This window comes from Taudactylus pleione, unplaced genomic scaffold (assembly GCF_031769625.1).
Source record: "Taudactylus pleione unplaced genomic scaffold, aTauple2 ptg000184l, whole genome shotgun sequence".
NCBI lineage: Eukaryota > Metazoa > Chordata > Amphibia > Anura > Myobatrachidae > Taudactylus > Taudactylus pleione.
The window spans coordinates 12,368,209-12,387,067 of NW_028284586.1; the positions used below are offsets into that span (position 1 = coordinate 12,368,209).

Genomic DNA, 18,859 nt, shown 5'->3' on the forward strand with positions numbered 1-18,859 from the left:
TCTGAGTGGCATCTGAGTGGATCCAACACACAGATGTATGCAAACGTTATGGTCCTCACTAGGCTGCCATTAGAAATTGTGAGGCAATGTACAAATGAAACATGCAATGTTTCCCTAACCCTGTGTGTCCCCAACCATGTCTATTCCACAGACAAACATGGGATAAAACACACACACTGACACAGACACACAGAATGGAGACTGAGAATAGCATCCAGTAGCTCCCTGTGGCATACAAGTAGAACTCCAAGCTCTCCATTCTGAGACTTAAGCTGGCCACACACCTAAAGATTATCTGTCCAACCAGCCAACTAGTTGATTGGTTGGAATGAAAATCTGGTAAGGAATACAATCAGCAATTTGCTCCCAAACACTGGAAAATGGACCAAAACTGTTGTTTGAACAAATAGTTTAGATCAAACATTTAACAAACTTGTTTGAATTACCATTTTCATCTGTTTTCTGGCATTTAGGAGCAAATTGCTGATCATCAGTTACTCCCATACGTTACCAGATTTTCATTCCAACTAATCAACAAGTTGGCTGGTTGGATGTAAGTTGGTCTAGTGTGTGGCCAGCTTAATGTAAATAACTCAGACACTATGCGGCTGATTCTGAGTTAGGAGCAAAGCAAAATTAAAAAGCAAGTAACTTTGCACCTTGGTAAAACCATGTTGCAGCGCAGGTGGGTCAGATGTAAAATGTGCAGAGAGATTTAGATTTGGGAGGGGAGTGTCCAAACTCAAATCTAAATTGCAGTGTAAAAAAAGCTGTCCAGCCAGCAATAGCACAATTATGGAAATCCCCTACCCTACCATCTATCTATCTATCAGATTATCCATAAGGTACAATTTGCATTTTTGATGGAAACAGCAGATATTACTTATTCCACGTTCACTTCATCACCACTGATGCTATGGTTTAAGTGGCAGGAATTTGTAACTGATGGTGAGGATCTTTTGCTTAGGAATATGCCTTTATCAAAATAAGCTATTTATATTATTAGACTTTATCCTGGTTCTGATACTCTTCTATATTATGCCATCTGTTTGATCTGTTTATTACTGTATTTTCATTTTTATGTTTCGTAATTGTACAGTGTAATATTCACTTATGTGAATTGTGGTACCCTCCCCCTCCTTTCACCGCTTGATTTTTTTTTTGTGTATATTTTCTCCCCCTGTATTTTTATTTTACTTAATTATTGCTATTATCAGTATTGTATTTTATTTTATTCTATTGTATTGTTATGTTTTTTCTTTTTTAAAAATTCAATAAAAATGTATTGGAAAAAAAAATAAATAAAAAGCTGTCCAGCATTTGTGGGCTACATGCAAAAGCAGCCAGTATTTAACCTGCATTAGAAAAAATAAGATTTTTATTGTACCTACCGTTAAATTTCTCAGAGTCCATCTGGTGGAAACTGCAGACCATGGGGTATAGTGAGGGATTAGGAGCTAGCACTTAACTGGTTAACTGTTTCTAGTATAAAGCTCCTCCCCTCTAACCCCTTCCTCAGTTTAAACTTAAAAAGCCCCAAGAATAGGTTGAAGAAAAATAAGGATAGAAGTCGCAGTATTCTCACCCATAACAATATAGGGAAGGGATCGCAGTGTCACCCAGATGGGCTCAGATGAAGGAAAAAAATAGGATTTTCAGTATCTACCGTTAAATCTTTCTCCATAAAGGAGTCACTGTTGACCATGGTGACATTACAAAGCGGCCCCTATGGAAGGGTATGTTCAACTGTGGCTGAACACAAAACTTACTGTCCAAAAGAAGCACCCCTGGAATCAAACTCACGAAATTGGTAAAACTTGGTTAAAGTATGAACAGAGGACCATATAGCTGCTCCACATGACTACTCTGCCACTCCACCCACAAAGTCCCAACCGAGCAAGTAGAATGAGCCAAAATTCGAGCTGGAACTGCTCATTCAGCTCCCTTATATGCTTGCTGAATCATGGTCCCAATCCATCTAGCTATAGTCTGCTTAGATGCTCGCCAACCTTTTTTCTGATCGTAAAAATGTAAAAAATGGTCAGTTTTCCTTTAAAACTCTCACCACATCTAACTGGCATAACTGACCCTGTTGACTTACTTTATTTAGCAAAGGCCAGTATTACAATTTCCTAATAAGAATGAAGAGTTGACCCCACTTTAGGCTGAAAAGATGGCTGTGTGCATAATACTGAACTATATTCATGCATCAATAGAAATGGAGGCTTACACGTCAAAACGTTTCATTCGGAGACTTTTCTAGCAGAAGGGGTCTCTAGAAGAAAACAACCTCCAAATTACAAACCTCAACTCCACCTCCTGCAAAGGTTCAAAAAGTGGCAACTATTTTGTAAATACTCAAAGGAACATTGGAATTGGTGGAAATATGAGGGCTAGTCAGAACCTCCATGATACTACAATGGTATCTATTAGAAATGTGCAGCAAAACCTAGCTGTTTTATTGTTGAACTGGGAAGCAAAAAGACCTAAAAACTTCATGTGCTGACTTAGGATCATTGAACTCCAGCCAGCGGATATTCCACCAGTGGAATTTGAAAGCTGGGCTTTAAAACACTACACAATATATTGTTCAGACGTTGAAATATCGTATGGATCGTGCAGGTTGTGCGCCCGATTTCACGTTCACAAGGGTCTTTCATCGCATCGTCCCATCTGCTGTACTGTATAACAGATGGGACTATGCAATAAACAACGTGGTTCTGTTAAATGCACCACATTTAACACATTGCGCAACCATCATACACCGAACTGTGCAGTGTGCACGACCCGTGCGAAGTATCGTTACATCACATTATTCCGTCACTGGCCACACACATCACTTTCACAGCCCTTAAAATATCCGTTTTGAAAAGCAAATTTCCCAAGTAAGGAACAACCTTTGCTCCCATAGGGCTTAGAAGTATTGCCATGACTGCCGCAACCTTTGTAAAGATATGAGGGGCTGTGGTAGTGCTGAACTACTCTTCCAGTCTTAATTTAAAACTAAGGAATGGGAGAATCTTTATACTAGTAAAAAGTTAAACCACTAAATGCTAGCACCTAAGCCCTTACTATACGCCATGGTCTGCAGTGTCCCCCAGATGCATGAAGGAAAAAATAAATAAATGTATATGCCCCCTTACAGTGCAACATGGTTTGTCCAGGTACAAAGTTACTTGCTTTTTTTGCTTTGCACCCAACTCAGAATCAGCCCCTATGGCTTCAGAATTGGAAACAAATTCATGGTACAATTGTGGCGAGTGAAGAACTCTCAGTAAAGTGGCGGATAGCATAATCAGTGCTGGACCCCCTTGACAGCCCAGGATCCTTACTGAAGTGAAGCCCCATATCCCCATGATGGCAGCCTGAGTCCTCCTTATGTGACTGGCTTGTGGGACTAGATAGAGTGCTTTGGAATTGGGGCCAATACATGAATGACTGGGGAAGGGGGGTAACTTTAGATTTTCTATAACACCACTTACTGCCATAGCACGAGCAAAGTTTAATTTAAGACAACTAAATATCCATACAAATATACAGTACATACACTTTTTCCAATGTTTTAATAACACAATCAATAATCCAAGATCATATCTATCCATACCATCTTAAAATAATCAAAAGTCCTGTATATATAAGTGACTCTGTAGTGATTATGCTGCATTAATATATATATTACCCACCTGCAGATCAGATATAGCCTCATACACCCATCCTTTTTGGCACGATTTAAGACACTCAGCCATAGGTAGTGATTCCTGTACTTTTTACTGAAGTTTGAGTCTTATCCATATCATAGCCACGTACAAATTCACTTATAGTGTTTTAAGTACTTAGGATTAGTATTTTTGTTGCAGAGGATTTGAAATAAAGTCGCAGATTAAGCATAATGATGTGTGGCGCGAGGCATGGTTGGTTGGTCCGGCCCAATCGTATCAAGCCTCCGTCTTTTGCCATTTTAGCAGAATAGCGACCAAGTCGCACACACAAGCTACATAAATTGTTAGCATCAGTATTCAGGGTACACTAGCATTGTACCTTTATCGTATTAGTCATACAAATAATACGCATATTTTGTGATAGTGTCTCTGGTGGTGCGCCTGGTGCAGCCAATTTGCAAAGTCCATGCCTTAGAGTATAGGTGTATGTAGGAACAAGTTTATTTTTGTAACCTGTTAAAAGTTTGAACAATTTTTAGATTTTCATTAACTTTTTTATAAACGTACCTTCCTCCTGTCTGAGTAACTGTTGTTTGTAGGTTCACTCCACTCCCAACTCTTCTCATTGCAACCTGAACTCCAACTGGACCCAAATTCTGGTTTCGGCTGAGAACCTGCAAGTTATTTGCTAGATTTTAGGATCAGTTATTAAACCCATGGATTTCTCTGAATACAATAGCCATTGAAGAAGGAGTAGTCCAGGTAGAGTCACATTTTGCCTACGGAGAAGATTCAATTAGCCGCGGGTTGTGTTTCAGTCTCTTCTCCCCGGCAAAGTGCTTAGAGCTATTCAATTAGAGGCCCACTATCAACTAGTCAGCAGCCCTGAGACAGCATTTAATGCTTATAACTGCTCACACCCGCTAGTAGATGCATTTTTCATGGAAGACCCAATTCATGTCCACTGCATATTAATTTGTCCTTTATCTCGAGCATGGAATTCCTTGTGAGGTCACAAGGATTTCCTATTATGAATACAGAAGGTCATAGCTCCATAGCATTTACTTGCAATGCCTGGTGGTGTGATTGTGTAGCCAGGAACCAAATCAGTTTGTTTCCTGGACCAAACACTGGACTCTGCTGCTGTCAGTTACAGAGCAGATGCAGGCTTACAGGCAGTTGCAGCAGTGTTTGTGGATGCGATTTTGCAAACTCCTGCATGCATTAAATTTGTGTGGGTGTATTTCCTCTGGGATATTACAGGATTCCCTGGTGTTACACTAGCTGCCCTGGAATTGGTAAGAAAATGGACTGCTCCAGAGTTCATGTGTCACAGTGTAGCAAGTACGAGCACCAACTGGACAGGTACCCTGCACTGTCTGTTACAGGAGCTCTGCTTATTGCCTTCCGCTTCCAAACTATGGAAGAGGACTGAGTGCACCCCAGATATTGCCTTCCTGCAACCCAAGATAATTAGAATGGGCTGTAAGGACCACAGCAAAAACTGGGCATAAAATCTTTTTGAAGGCCTCAACTACCCTGAGAAATGATTACATACTGGCATATTGACGCCTACACTTACCCTGGTCACACTTTCTCTTCACTCTGTCACCAGTGGGAGCCATTAGCAGGGTGGGTGGCACAGGCATGAGTCTGTCCCAAGTTAGACATGCTCCCACTGACTCGGGACTGACCAAGTAGAATTATTATATAATTATTGAACAGCACATCTCAATGTATGATGAGACTAAATTATACGAGTGTTAATCTCATTTACAGTAAACTGTATATGATATTTCATTACCTTTCCATTGACTGAAAATCCAGTAAAAACAAAGTTGACATCTTCCCCTTTTGTACAAATGTCATTTACTCCATCCACATGAAGGGGAACACTTGCTGGCTCTGCACAGAACAGAAATACACATTTGCAGATATTTGTATATCGTTTATATATAATCTTCTAAACTGTACAATATCAGCTGGTCCACATTGTTTGACCCAGGGCCTCACATTGCAATGGTAAGCAACAGTGTGCATGAGGAGACTGGTTTAGCAATGTGCTGTGCCAATATACATTATAAACCGGTCTGTAAATGAAACAGCATTTGCAAATACAACAGTCTTAAAATGTATAGCCTTCCAAATGTAGCTCTTTGATAGAATATTATTGGTCTCATTCACCATAAATCGCTTTAATCACAGTAGAATTTGCCTTAAAACTTTCAGTGATGCCACAGGGATGTGTCGCTATAGTAAGCGTATTAGTATGTACAAAGCATCTGTCACATGAGGACTGTACGATAAAATACTTCTCCGACGTCCTCACCCTCCTCCTAGCCCCTGTATTTTGTCCCTATAAGTTGCAGATACTAAAGACAGTGGCGTAACTACAGAGGGTGCAAGGGGTGTTCTTGCTATGGGGCCCGGCGGCTTAGGGGGCCCGCTGGCCCTGCAAGCAACCCACTGCACCCTGCTTTTTTTTTTTTTTTTTTTACTTTTTTGGTGTTTGGCCACCAGCACCTGTATGCAGATGCGGCAGCTCTTGAGGAACAGCATCGATGTAATTTTTAATATGGCGCCGGTCGCGAGCCAATAGGAACTCGCAGACCAGCAGCCGCTGCTGACTGGCTGCTGGTCCGCGAGTTCCGATTGGCTGGCGACTGGAGCTGTTTCCCCATGGCTGCATACAGATGACGTTGGCGCCAAGCGACGCACCGGACCCGGGTCTTGCTGGACTTCTAGCGATGACTTCCGGGACGTGGCTACCGACTGATACCATGGCAGTTTAGTGTTACAGGTGAGTCCGGCTTTCATGCTCTGGTTATGGCGCCAATTTTACCTCTGGTTCTGTTAGTTGACTGATGCTCATGAGGAAGGTGGATTGCCACTGAAAGGGCGCCGGACTAATGTCACAGTTTTGGTCTCTCATCAGGTGAAGTTAGATGAGTATTATGCCCATTTTTATGACATGCCTTTCTGATATATGAATTGTTAAACTAATATGTGTATATATATATATACACATACACACACATATACATATATATATACACATATATACACACACTGGTGGAGACCTGAGTTGAGGGGTCCCCTTAAAAATTTGGCTATGGGGCCCACAAAGTTCTAGTTAATCCCTTGACTGAAGGCATTAAGCGAGCACCAAGAAGGCAGTTCTCAAAGTACGGTCACGCAGCAGTATTATAGCACACAAAAAGATTTCAGAAAGATCATGCAAGGCCTCTCAAGTGCTGTGGGATTTGATGATTGCATCTAACTAATGCAAATAGGTGAAACGAGGGAATGTAAAACATAAACAGACAATGCCACAGGGATATGAGTGCTGCTATTATAGCGATGAAACTGCAACTTACCAAAACTCCACCCTAGGGGAGGCTCAATCTTAAGAACAAAATCCCCCTGCAAGAATAAAAGATAAAATGAACTGCGATTAGCATTATGATGCTGTAAATGCTTACCGTATCGCATAACAAGCACTCACTACCTACAGATGGCATTAGTTTATTAGTTACAGATGCAATGTAATGAACATATCCTTTCCCTCTTAGGCAGATACAAATGACAGACTGTTAGAGGACACTAACAATTCAGGAAGCCTGTGGTTGCTGCAACAAATGTTGATGTCATTCATAAAATAGGATGTATTTATTTTCTATCGTCTAAAACAATCTCTCTCATTTGTAATTCAGACAAATCTGTTGACTTTTAGTGAGCTGAATATTTTTACAAGTGTGTATATGTATGTATTATGTATATATGTTATTTAATACACACATTTATAGACACACACACATCTATACATATACTGCAATAAGAAGAATATTGTAATAGCAGATATAGGATTGGTTGTGCTGTTATTAATTATTTTGGTGCATCTTATTGTTGTGACACACCTCTCCAGCTGGTCCTTTCTATAATCTGCCTTTGTATATTACGATAACCTATAATACATAGTTTAAATGTGCTACCATGGATTAATGCACTTAAGTAAATAACTACAACAGATAACATATAAATGTGTAATAAATCGTACCAACTAAATTTTCCCCCTCTTATTAAACAATTTAAGGCAGATTTTCAAAGATGATCTCTATTGAAACTGTCCTGGTTGGGTAGGATTAACACGGTGAAAATGTCTATTTTACCGAAGGTCTTATATTTGTTGCAAGTGTTGCCTATTACAATACCAGTCTCCTTTTATAAGGAATTACAAAGTCTAGTGGGTCACTTTGTTTGGGGTTCGGGTCGGCCCAGACTGTCACAAGCTGTATTGACTCAAAGTCGCTCAAAAGGTGGTCTTCAGCTACCTCATTTTCTTAATTATTACTATGCGGTCCACCTGGCCAGGATTGTTGAAATGTCTAGAATATCTGAAATTAAACAATGGACACTTATAGTGGGTCATATAGTCGGTAAACCTTCCCATGTACTCCCTTGGATTGTCAAATGTCCGTCCCTATCTCACCCGACACTAGGTCCCACTCTTCGTTGTTGGAACAAATTTAGGAACTCCCCTTTGTTTAGCCCATGCGCTTCATTACCTACTCCACTGGTAGGTAACCCGGATTTTCCCCCAGGTCTTACGGCCTCTAATTTATCTAGTTGGTCCACAGCGGGTATTACACGTCTATCCCACCTAGTTTCAACTGTTGGAATGTGATCCTTTACAGATCTCCAACAACTGTATCAACTTCCATCCCGGTCATTTTGGGTTTATCTCCAATTAAGACACTATATTACTTCTCTTAATACTGGTGGTTCTCGCTGGATCCCGACTAAGTTTGAAGCTCTATGTATGACAGATGATCCGCCAAGGCACCATATTTCTTTAATATATCAATTATGTCTTGAGTGTTCCAATCCATCTATGCCTTCCTATGTTTCTGCTTGGCATGATGAATTGGGAAGGGAATTAACGGAAGACCAATGGTCACGAATATTTAGTATTACTTTTGCTAGTTCCTCCTCACTCCAAGTTTTGGAAACTCAATACAAGATTTTGGCTAGGTGGTATAGGTGCCCTGTTCACATTCACCGGATGTTCCCAAATCTATCTAATTTATGCTGGCGTTGTAGTCAAGCAGTAGGCACTCCTCTCCATATTTGGTGGCAATGCCCAATAATAGCTGACTTTTGGAGGAAGGTTCGACAGATATCAGAATTGATCACTGGTCTTCCTTTATCTGATAAACCTGAGTTTTGGTTACTAACTTTATCAGACCTTCCTGTCTCCATATACAAAAAATCCTTGTTACGTCATCTGGTGAATGCTGCAAGGGCTACTGTACCGTGTTATTGGAGATCTTCGATTTGTCCCCCTATCTCTCGATGGTTTCAGAGAATAGATCAGTATATGTTTATGGAAGATCTCCCCTCTTTGAAATCATCTCCTTCAGATTTTACAATTACTTGGCATGACTGGCTGAACTTTAAAGGAGTCTTCTGAATACAAAATACATATCTCAACGCCTCTTAGGACATAGCGACCCTCTCCTTTTCCCCACTATTTTTCTTTCTTTATGTATACTTTTTCCTTCACAATTTTTATATATTTTACTTTATCAATTATGTTTCTTTTTACTTTATTTAGTAATGTTCGAAAATACGATTAAATACTAGTCGATCTGGGACTTTTTTCTTTCTCTTTTTTTATTCCATGTTTTGTGACTATATTGGTCCATTGAATTTGTATTGTTATTTGTACTTATTTGGTGTTTATGTAGGCCATATATGTACTGTGCTATTTTTGATTTCAATAAAAACAGATTATACAAATGTGTAATAAATCAAATCACAAATGGCTTAATTACCAAATGTGGGGAAAAGGGACAGCACTGCCTCACAGCACTGAGGTCGTGGGTTCGATACCCACTACGGCCCTAACTGTGTGGAGTTTGTATATTCTCCCTGTGCTTGCCTGAGATTCCTCCATGTGCTCTTGTTTCCTCCCACACTCCAAAAATAAATTGGTAGGTTAATTGGCTCCCAATAAAAATTACCCCTAGTGTGTATGTGTGTGTGTACATGTGGTAGGAATATAGATTGTAAGCTCCACTGGGACAGGGACTGATGTGAATGGCCAGATATTCTCTGTAAAGCGCTGCGGAATATGTGTGCGCTATATAAATAACTGGTAATAATAATAATTAGGAGTACAGCATTAAGCAATAACATGTTGCAAGTTACAGGAAGTGTGTAAGTACACTGCAATTATATGTTTTGGATTCATTTGGAGCAGATTGGGGTTTTTAGAGCAAAATCCTTTTACAGGAGCAGTACATACTTTAGTTAAAAGAAAATAACCAAAATAAATAGATGACTCAGGATATGTACATACAGATTTTTTGTCTCAGGAGCTTCAATGGTTATTAAAATAGATATATCAATGACTTCTATAGTAACATACTCTGATCACACACATTTTTCCAAAGTTCACAGACTGAAAAAGAACAGGCATTTAGAATAAGCTTCATTTGTACAGCAAATTTATTATAGAGATCTATTATCTCTATGTTAATACACAATCATAGCATGTATTTGTGAGTACACACCATCAAAAATAGAGAAAAGTAAATCAACCATAACTATAGGGGGGATAAAAATTATCAATAAAGAAAAATAAAAGGGAAACAATGCAACATCCAATCAATTCCCTACATAATATTAGATATAGAAAATGAATAAGCCTTTTACAATAACAAACAGAATGCACTATCCATATTTGTGCACATATGTAGAATATGGACTTGCACAGTACCTAGACGTTTAATTGAATACATATGATTCAAGTACAATATATCAGGATCTACAATTACACTATCTTGAATATATTCAACAATTATTACAAATTACAGACACAATACAGTTTACATTAGTGAAATTAAAATGTCCACCCTATTCTTTTGTGCACTTAAAGAAAAAAAAATGTATGTATATTTTTGTGGGTATTATTTTTACCCTTGTAACTTTTATTTATATAGTGCCACAAAGTGTCTGAGTTACTAAAGGAATGGAACAATGCAGGAAAAGCCTTTGATGAGGAAGAGGTGATAAGCATCGAGGAAGACCGGAGAGGGAGTGTGGCATGAAATTCATTTGGAAATGTGGGAGAAGGAGAAGTGATTGAGTGGTTAGAAAGCGATTGTGTGGAGCTGAAACTGTACTCTGTATTTGAAAGGGATCCAGTGAAGGAGTTACCAGGGCTGTTACTAGGGATGTGCGAGCAATACCACAGCACAGAGCCCTGTGGGCAGCACCGCCGCTCACCCACAGTCCCTGCATCTGGATAGCAGGGTAGCTGGAACGGCACACTGCAGCCAGAATCGTTGCTGTAGTGCTGCCCAGAGCATCCTTGGGACACTCCAGACGTGCACTTTGCAGCTCTTACACTCTCCTGGAGCTTCGTGCAATGCTGTAATTCCTGGCACTGCCAGTCCCGCCCCTTCGAATGATGTCATGCACTCAGGGGGCGTTGCCAGCTCAGAAAAGCCCTGTAACAGTGCTGGGAGTTACAAAAGGGGAGAGGTTGAGTCAGAGCGAAAAGATAGGAAAATGAGATGGGCAGAATTGAGGATGGATTTAAAAGGGGAGAGGCAGGATAACGAATACCAGAGAGCAATAAATTACAATAGTCAAGATAAGAGATGACAAGGACATGAATGAGAGATTTGGTTGCCCCTCAGTTGAGGAAGGGCCTGTGTCTGGAGACGTTACAGAGGTAACAGCAGCAGGATTGGGAAATAGCATGAATGCTGGAGATGAAGGAGAGGGAGGAGCCAAGGATGGACGTGAAGAGAGGACAGCATTAGCAACAGAGAGAGGTGGGGAGGAGAAGGGATGGAAGAATGAGCTCAGTCTTTAACATATTAAGTTTTAAGTAAGCGCTAAGACATCCATGAATAGATGGAAGAGAGACAATTTGAAATGCGAGAGATCAGGGGGAGAAGGAGATTTGTTTATCATCATAATACAGGTGGCTGAAGGAGCTAATGAGATCACGAAGGGAGGAGGTGTTCAGAGAAAAGAATGGTGTCAAGGACAGAAGCTTGTGGAACACAAACAGGAAGAAAACGGGAGGAGAAGTTGAATATAGGGACAGAGAAGGAACAGTTAGAGAGGTAGGAGGACAGCCGTAAGAGGGCAGTGTACGAGTGTGTAAGGTTTGAAGGAGGAGAGGGTGTGCACCTGTATCAGAGGCAACTGATTGATAAATGGGCCCCTAAGCCTCCTTGACCTAAGTGCATTTGAGGTAAATTCCCCGAAAACACCTGCTTTCGGGGGTTTACCTCAAATACTTAGTAAGCCCCCGGATGTATGAAAGAGGGACCGCAGCAGGTATCTCCGATACCTGCTGCGATCCCTCCATTGCTGCCGGCAGCCGGCTCCCCCATAGGTTTCTATGGGGGATGCGATGCTGCAAAATGTATCAATATCGGGAATGCAAAACATTCCCGATATTGACCCCAGCAGCTAACGCTATCTGAAGATAGCGTTAGCCGCTGTGTCCTATGGGCACTTACCCGCATTTCAGCCGGCGGAGGGATCTTCCAGATCCCTCCGCCGGCAATGGGCGCCACTCATGTGCAGTCCGCGGGACTGCGCATGCACAGCAGCCCAGAATGCGCTCCGGCCACATCGCAGGGACGGGCTCTTTTCGGAGCCCGTCTCCCTGCATGTGCCGGGTCATACATACGGCCGGTATGATCGCATTTTGCAATGCGATCATGTGCGGTACTGCATGCCCTGATCGCATTGCAAAATGCGATCCTTAATAAATGGGCCCCTTAGGATGGAAAAATGACCCTTAGATTTAGTAAGGAGAAAGTCATCAGTGACAATGGTAAGGACATTTTCTGTGGAGTGAAAGCCAGATTGAAGCAGGTCGAGTAGGGAGTGGGAGGAAAGGAACGTGGACAGGTGTTGGAAGACAAGATGCTCCATGAGCTTAGAATCAATGGGGAAGAGAGAGATAGGGCAATAGTTAAGAGTGGATGTTAGGATCCTGAGAGGGTTTTTTATTCTTTAGAATGGTAGAGGCAAGTGCATATTTATTCATATAGCACTGGCATTATGCAGCATAAAACATATTCATTTGCATAAATCCCTGCCTGAGAGAACTTACGCATTCTTCTACCACAGACACATGTATACAGCTCAGTGTCATAGGAAGTAATTACTATAACAGTAGGTTTTAAGACTGTGACAAAAACCCATGAGTATACAGAGAGAACATATAAACTCCAGGCAGATGGTACCCTGGTCAGGACTGATAACACCTGGGGAAAGTGACTGTCCCCCATGATGCCTAAACATCAAAATGCACAGCTTGTATCTGAAGTAATACTGAATTATGTGGCATTAGTTCATAGTAACATTTACTTTAGCCTATACTACTATAAGCCAAAGGTCACTTACCTTGTCATACAGAGGAATCATAAAATATCCATTATTTGGAGCACAGTCTGTCTGGTATTTCAATGTGCCTTGCTTGGTGTACAACTTAATCTAGAACAAAATTTAAAAAAAGCAATATTTTTTTTAATTAAGGAAATGCTATTCTTGAACGTATACCAATTTTAAACCTTATACAGCGAATGTTTTATGAACAATATTATGGTTAATAAATGTATACATAACCTATTGAAACGTATTTTACAAATAATGCAAATGTACAAAGTTATGTACAGATATGATAATTAAATTTAATATGTAATCATTAAATATATAAGCCTATTAACTTTGTCATTTAGTATTCTGATTCAGAAAAATCCTTGTAAAAGTAATCAGTAGTCTGCGAAAATAAATAATAAAGCAATCTAACCCACAAGGCTCAGCAAAATGTAAAAAATAAAACCACAACAGTAATTGAAATTCTGCAAAATGAAATGAAATAAAAAATGTTAAGTAGGTTTATAGCAGTGGTCTCCAACGTTAATTGAGGTGTGAGCTACTTTAGAAAAATGAAACCTCCTGAAGAGCTACTAAAATTGTAGAAAAAAAAAAATCTAGCTAAAAACCAAACAATTGAAGGTCATTTAATGAAATAAAAAAAAAAAATTCATATTAAATAAAAATGCACTTAATTATCACAGTGATATTGTTGTAGTTTGTAAATAAAATTTAAGCACAGGCACATTTCACTGTTAATTACCGGCTGCAAGGAGGTACGTGCATTAGAGGAGCAAAAGATATAGGCAGGGCTGCTGTGTGATTTTCCGCCAGGGCTGGGCGGGAGTCACTTGCTCCGCTGTAGCATAGACGCCATAGGTGGAACCGCTGGGAACCATTTCAGGTGGTTGCTGTACAGCACAGGTTCTCAAACTCGGTCCTCAGGACCCCCAAACAGTGCATGTTTTCCATGCCTCCACACTGAATCAAGTGAAATAATTAGCTCCACCTGTGAACCTTTCAAAATGTGTCAGTGAGTAATGATTACACCTGTGCATCTGCTGGGTGACCTGCAAAACATGAAATGTGTGGGGTCCTGAGGACCGAGTTTGAGAACCACTGCTGTAGAGGATGCGGCAATCACCTGACTTACTTTCCTGTGGCTCCACCCATGGCGTCAATGCCACGGGGGAGCACACGTCAGGGGTCACTTCCTCCTAGTTGACTTGGAAGTACTGCAGCTAGGTGAGCTACCAAAATTAAAACCGAGAGCTACCAGTAGCTCGCGAGTTACAGGTTGGAGACCACTGGTGTATAGTATATAGAATCAGAATACCGATAAGACCTAAGGTGAGGAGCATTTCAAAAGAATACAATATCAATATATACATTATGTGATGTTCTTATTGTCCTATAAAGGTCCAACACTTTTTTTTGTATTTACAGGAAATATTTTGAGATGAGTTTATCATTTTAGAACACAAATACTTCGTCAAATCTTCTTTGAGACAGAGTGCCAGCTACAGTGATACATTTGATAGGATACATTGTTATTATACACCAGGCAATGAGTGAAGGTGTTGTTATATAAAAGGGGACTGAGTAACAGTGAGCACTGTATTTACAGTTATGAAAATAATCATAAAACAAATCACAAAACGTGAAGCTTATTGCTGGGTACACACTGGACGATCTATTGTTCATAGAACCAACAAATGATATATTGTTCAGTCCATCTGGCTGTGTGTACACACAATGTATTTGTGAACTACGTCTTCCACAGATATAATGCATCGGCCGTGCTGCCCAGGAGATGCAATATACAGTATGTACAGATACTATAAGATGTGAATGATGTATGTCCACAAAACTAAACAACCGCGCGCCGTAATGGGTTCTTCAGGCCAGACCTATCGTGCCGCCGATTGGTAAGCGTGTATGCTTACCAAAATTGGTCAGTGGGTCCGTCGCCAAAGTAAGTACCCCACATTAGGAATTGGTATCAGGGACATTACCTACCCTCCAACATGAACCCTTCCATCCAGTACAAAATGCTATGCTCCTGGACTTCATTCTTAATTAATGATTGCAGACACCTGTGTTGAACTAGTTACTAGATGAGACAGGTGTTTCACCACAGGTGTCTGCAATCATCAATTAAGAAGGAAGTCCAGGAGCAGAGAATTTTGTACCGGATGGAAGGGGTCCTGTTGGAGGGTCTGACATTATTCAGATGGTGCACTATGGCCACTAGCTGCTGTTAGAACCACTATTAAAGTGAAACAATATTTCAATAGAATCTAGACCACAATTGTATTTATTTGAAATATCCCAATATAGAGAGTAAAGTTATAACACATATACAATGTATAGCACTGTGTCACTAATAATAATAATAGTGTCCACATGAGCTACCTCTGACACACTAGTGACCCAGGAGGTCAGGGCTATGGAGTGCAGTTAGGGAATGAATGAGAGGCTGAGGCCTGCCCATAAAAGAAGGAAGTGCCCCATGGGGAGCAGACGCTTGGGGTGCAGGGCAGAGGAGTCCCCCTCCCCCACATGGCAGCCTGCCTCCAGTATACCTACCTCAATTAGAGAATAGTTTATATCCACGTCAGATTTTACGAACCCCCCGCAGCCCACCACGATGTCATCAGCTCCCCACACTCGTCCCAGGCACAGGGTGCAGAGCACAGTCCATAACTCCCGGGCGTGCATTTTCTCACGTAAACCGGAGGCCGCTGTTTCCCTTCTTCCCACGGAGCGGAGAGCACGCTGCTGCCGGCCTGCCCCGACCTTCCTGCCGCTGACACAGGCTGCTGGGAGCTGCCGGCGACTGTGCGCATGCGCCCTGCTGCCTGGCTCAGGGAGACAGGGGTAGCTTGGCCTGTTGTCATGGCCACGCCACTATAGAGATTCCATTTCGGTGCTATTCTTCCATCTAGAGGCAGGAGGACTAATTACAGTCGTGTGAACACATCAGTGCCAGTCAGACTGTGCTTGGTCACATGTGAGAAGAGTAAAGAAAACTACCAGGGGCAAACAGAGAGAAAAAAAACAGGTCATACACTCCAGATATATGGCTGTGCCCGGTGCCTTCTCAAATAAATTAATAGATTCCACAAAGGTGCGGTACTCAGGTCAAATTAACATTATAATCCTGAAGTTAGTGTATCAATAACTCTGAAACGTTGGTCAGAGTTGTTCAGCCTTCTATCGTATGTTTAACTTCATATGACCTGCTGAGTGCCACACCTTTGTTGGCTAGATAGATAGATAGAAATACATACCTCTCAAAGCGGGACAGTCCCGTTTTTCTGGGACTGTCCCGCCCGGGGGCCGCAGTGTCCCGCAGTGGGGGGGGGAGTTGGGGAGAGCCTGGGGGGATGCCCAGCATCTTGGAGAGTGCTGGGCACGCCCCCTATAGTGATGAAAACGGGGGGGTTGCTGCGAGGCTCCGCCCGTTTTAAGTTGGCTCCGCCCCTTCCGGAAGCCACACCCTTTTTCGGGCACGCACCCTGTCCCTCCTTCCCATACTGAAAAGTTGGGAGGTATGGAAATATATCCAGGAGTTAAAGTGGGCAGGAACGGGATGGAACTGAGGCCCTCATTCAGAGCTGTACGCTCTGAGCAGAGCGCACGCTCTGAATGAGGGCCGTCCTCCATAATTATGGAGCGTCCTCCTGGACGCTCGTGTAGCTGTGGGTCACCACCCACAGCCTATACGAGCGTGCAGTTTGATGGCCGCGATGGTCTTGACCATCGCGACCATTGCCACTGCGAGCCGGAGCCTGCGGTTGAGTTTTTCAACCGCAAGGCCCGGAGTGATTTTGGCTCTATCAGAGCCAAAATCACTCCCACTGACATCCCTAGTGATGTCAGTGGGGCAGCTTCTGACGGTAGGCGTTCCCTTGGGAACGCCCCCGTCAGGGAGGCACGCCCACCAAAGGGGGCGTGCTGTCAATCAACATCGACAGCACGCCCCCTTTGATCAGACACAACGAGCGAAGGAAAGTCCTTCGCTCGTCGCGTCTGGCGCATGCGCACGACGGAGCTCCCGCCGTCGTGCGCATGCTCAGTGCACAACATCGACCCACTTGCGAGCGGACAGCCGCTTGCGAGTGGGTCTGAATCAGGCCCTGAGTTCCGTCACCTCCACCAAGTCCTTGCACAGAAGTCCCACAAACAGAGAGCCACTCACTGTCTGCTTAGGGAGGCTGAATTTCGTCAGAGAAACCAGCATTTGGGTAAGGAAAGTATCAAGTGAAGGCAATACATAGGGGTTGCAAAAAAACATTGGGCATCCAAGTTTGTGGGGATCCCATAAAAAACCCAGAGACATGACAGAAAAATATCACTGATGATATATAATTTTTTTTTTCTTTTTTATGCGATCTAACATTGTAGTCAAGAGAGAGAGCTCGTGGTGCGGGGGTGGGGAGTAGGTGGTGGGAGAGATGAGTTCCACCACCTCTCCAGGACCACTTTAAGCCCTGTATCTATCTATCTATATACATATCTATCACACTTACCTTCAGAGGAAAGATATGGGGCGGTACTAGAACTTTGTAGGCCCCATAGCTACATTGTTAAGGGCCCCTGCCCCAATGCTTCTAGGAAGACACGGTTGAGCTTATTTTCCCTACGCGCTAGGGACTTGGAAGTGACGTGCAGTGAGGGCGGAAGTGCGGTTCCATGCCCATAAATAAGAAACTTGTCCCCTCGCGAGCACGCTGTGCATGCCACACTTCGGGAACGGTGGGTCGCTAAGCTTGCCACAAGATTATATTCCTCCTTTATGTCCACGTGGATGGTAGAGAATGACGTTGGACAGTAGCTGATGACGTCAGGGTCCTCTCCGCAAAGGGAATCTAGACACTACTAGACTCTCTCCTCAGCAGTTGTTTGTTTAAACCCCCACAGAGGTGCCTTCGTAAACATTATGCCACACAATGCCCCAACTTCACATTAATACCCCTTGTACACTGGCAGCAATAACCCGGGTTATTGCACATGAGCGCGCAGCAACCCGGCTTACTGTGCAGCGTGAAAGGGCAGGGCTGAAATAAGCTGGGTTAAGTGACCCGTCACGAGCAGGGCCGGATTAACAATGGGGCGGGTGGAGCTACAACTCCAGGCCCCCAGTGAAAATAGGTCCACAGCATCCCAGATCAGCTGAAGACAGGAAAAAAAATTCCTGTCAGCGGCTGACTGAGGTCTCACACTGCACACCTCCCTGCCTGCCTGGGGGTCGAGTCCAGGGCATAGAGTCTCGGACAGTACCTGCTGCCACTGCAATTAACTTTAGTATCTAGAGCTCGAGCTCAATCAGGCCCCGCCCACCCGCGCAATGCCCAATGGGAGCTGTAGTGTCCCTGCACGGCAGTGCACGCAGCGACCAATGGGCACCTACTGTATGGCCCTGAGAACTACACTTCCCATAGAGCAGCAGCAGGCAGCGCTACGGTGCCTGCGCAATGTGCTTGCCTTGAACTGAGACGTATAGGTATGAGATGGGCAGTGATAGCCGGGGGGGAGAGTCCTGCAACCGCAGTTATGCTTACACAGCTAGCACATAGGCGGCTAGCTCCATGACAAGGGGCAGCAGTGATGCATGGCACCTAGGGATCCTGGTGCACACCAATGGAGAACTAATGCTTTCTCCCAAGTAACAATTGCTCTGGCCCCAGGGTCGCACAGCAGTCTCCACTGCAAGCTCTCATTAGCTGGGTTAAAGAGCTTGCACCTATGCATCACGAAGTACTCCCTCTCCCCCCCTCCCCCGC

General features: G+C 42.8%; 1 protein-coding gene across 4 annotated transcripts in view; it reads right to left on the bottom strand.

Annotated features, from left to right (window-relative positions):
* Positions 1-16,418, bottom strand: part of LOC148519746 (BOS complex subunit NOMO3-like) — a 94,742-nt gene extending 78,324 nt beyond the window's left edge. The window contains exons 1-5 of one of the 4 annotated variants that reach the window (XM_088476183.1): positions 16,364-16,418; positions 13,098-13,187; positions 7,037-7,082; positions 5,464-5,564; positions 4,227-4,333 (exon numbers count right to left, since the gene is read on the bottom strand). In XM_088476183.1, the coding sequence (XP_088332309.1) occupies positions 4,227-4,333; positions 5,464-5,564; positions 7,037-7,082; positions 13,098-13,118 (275 nt within the window). In that variant the 5' untranslated portion in view covers positions 13,119-13,187; positions 16,364-16,418. Of the gene's footprint in view, positions 1-4,226; positions 4,334-5,463; positions 5,565-7,036; positions 7,083-13,097; positions 13,188-13,833; positions 13,939-15,016; positions 15,036-15,659; positions 15,879-16,363 lie in introns of those variants that run through there. The other 3 variants (XM_088476182.1, XM_088476185.1, XM_088476184.1) reach the window with 3 other exon arrangements.
* Between the last annotated feature and the right edge of the window lie 2,441 nt (positions 16,419-18,859).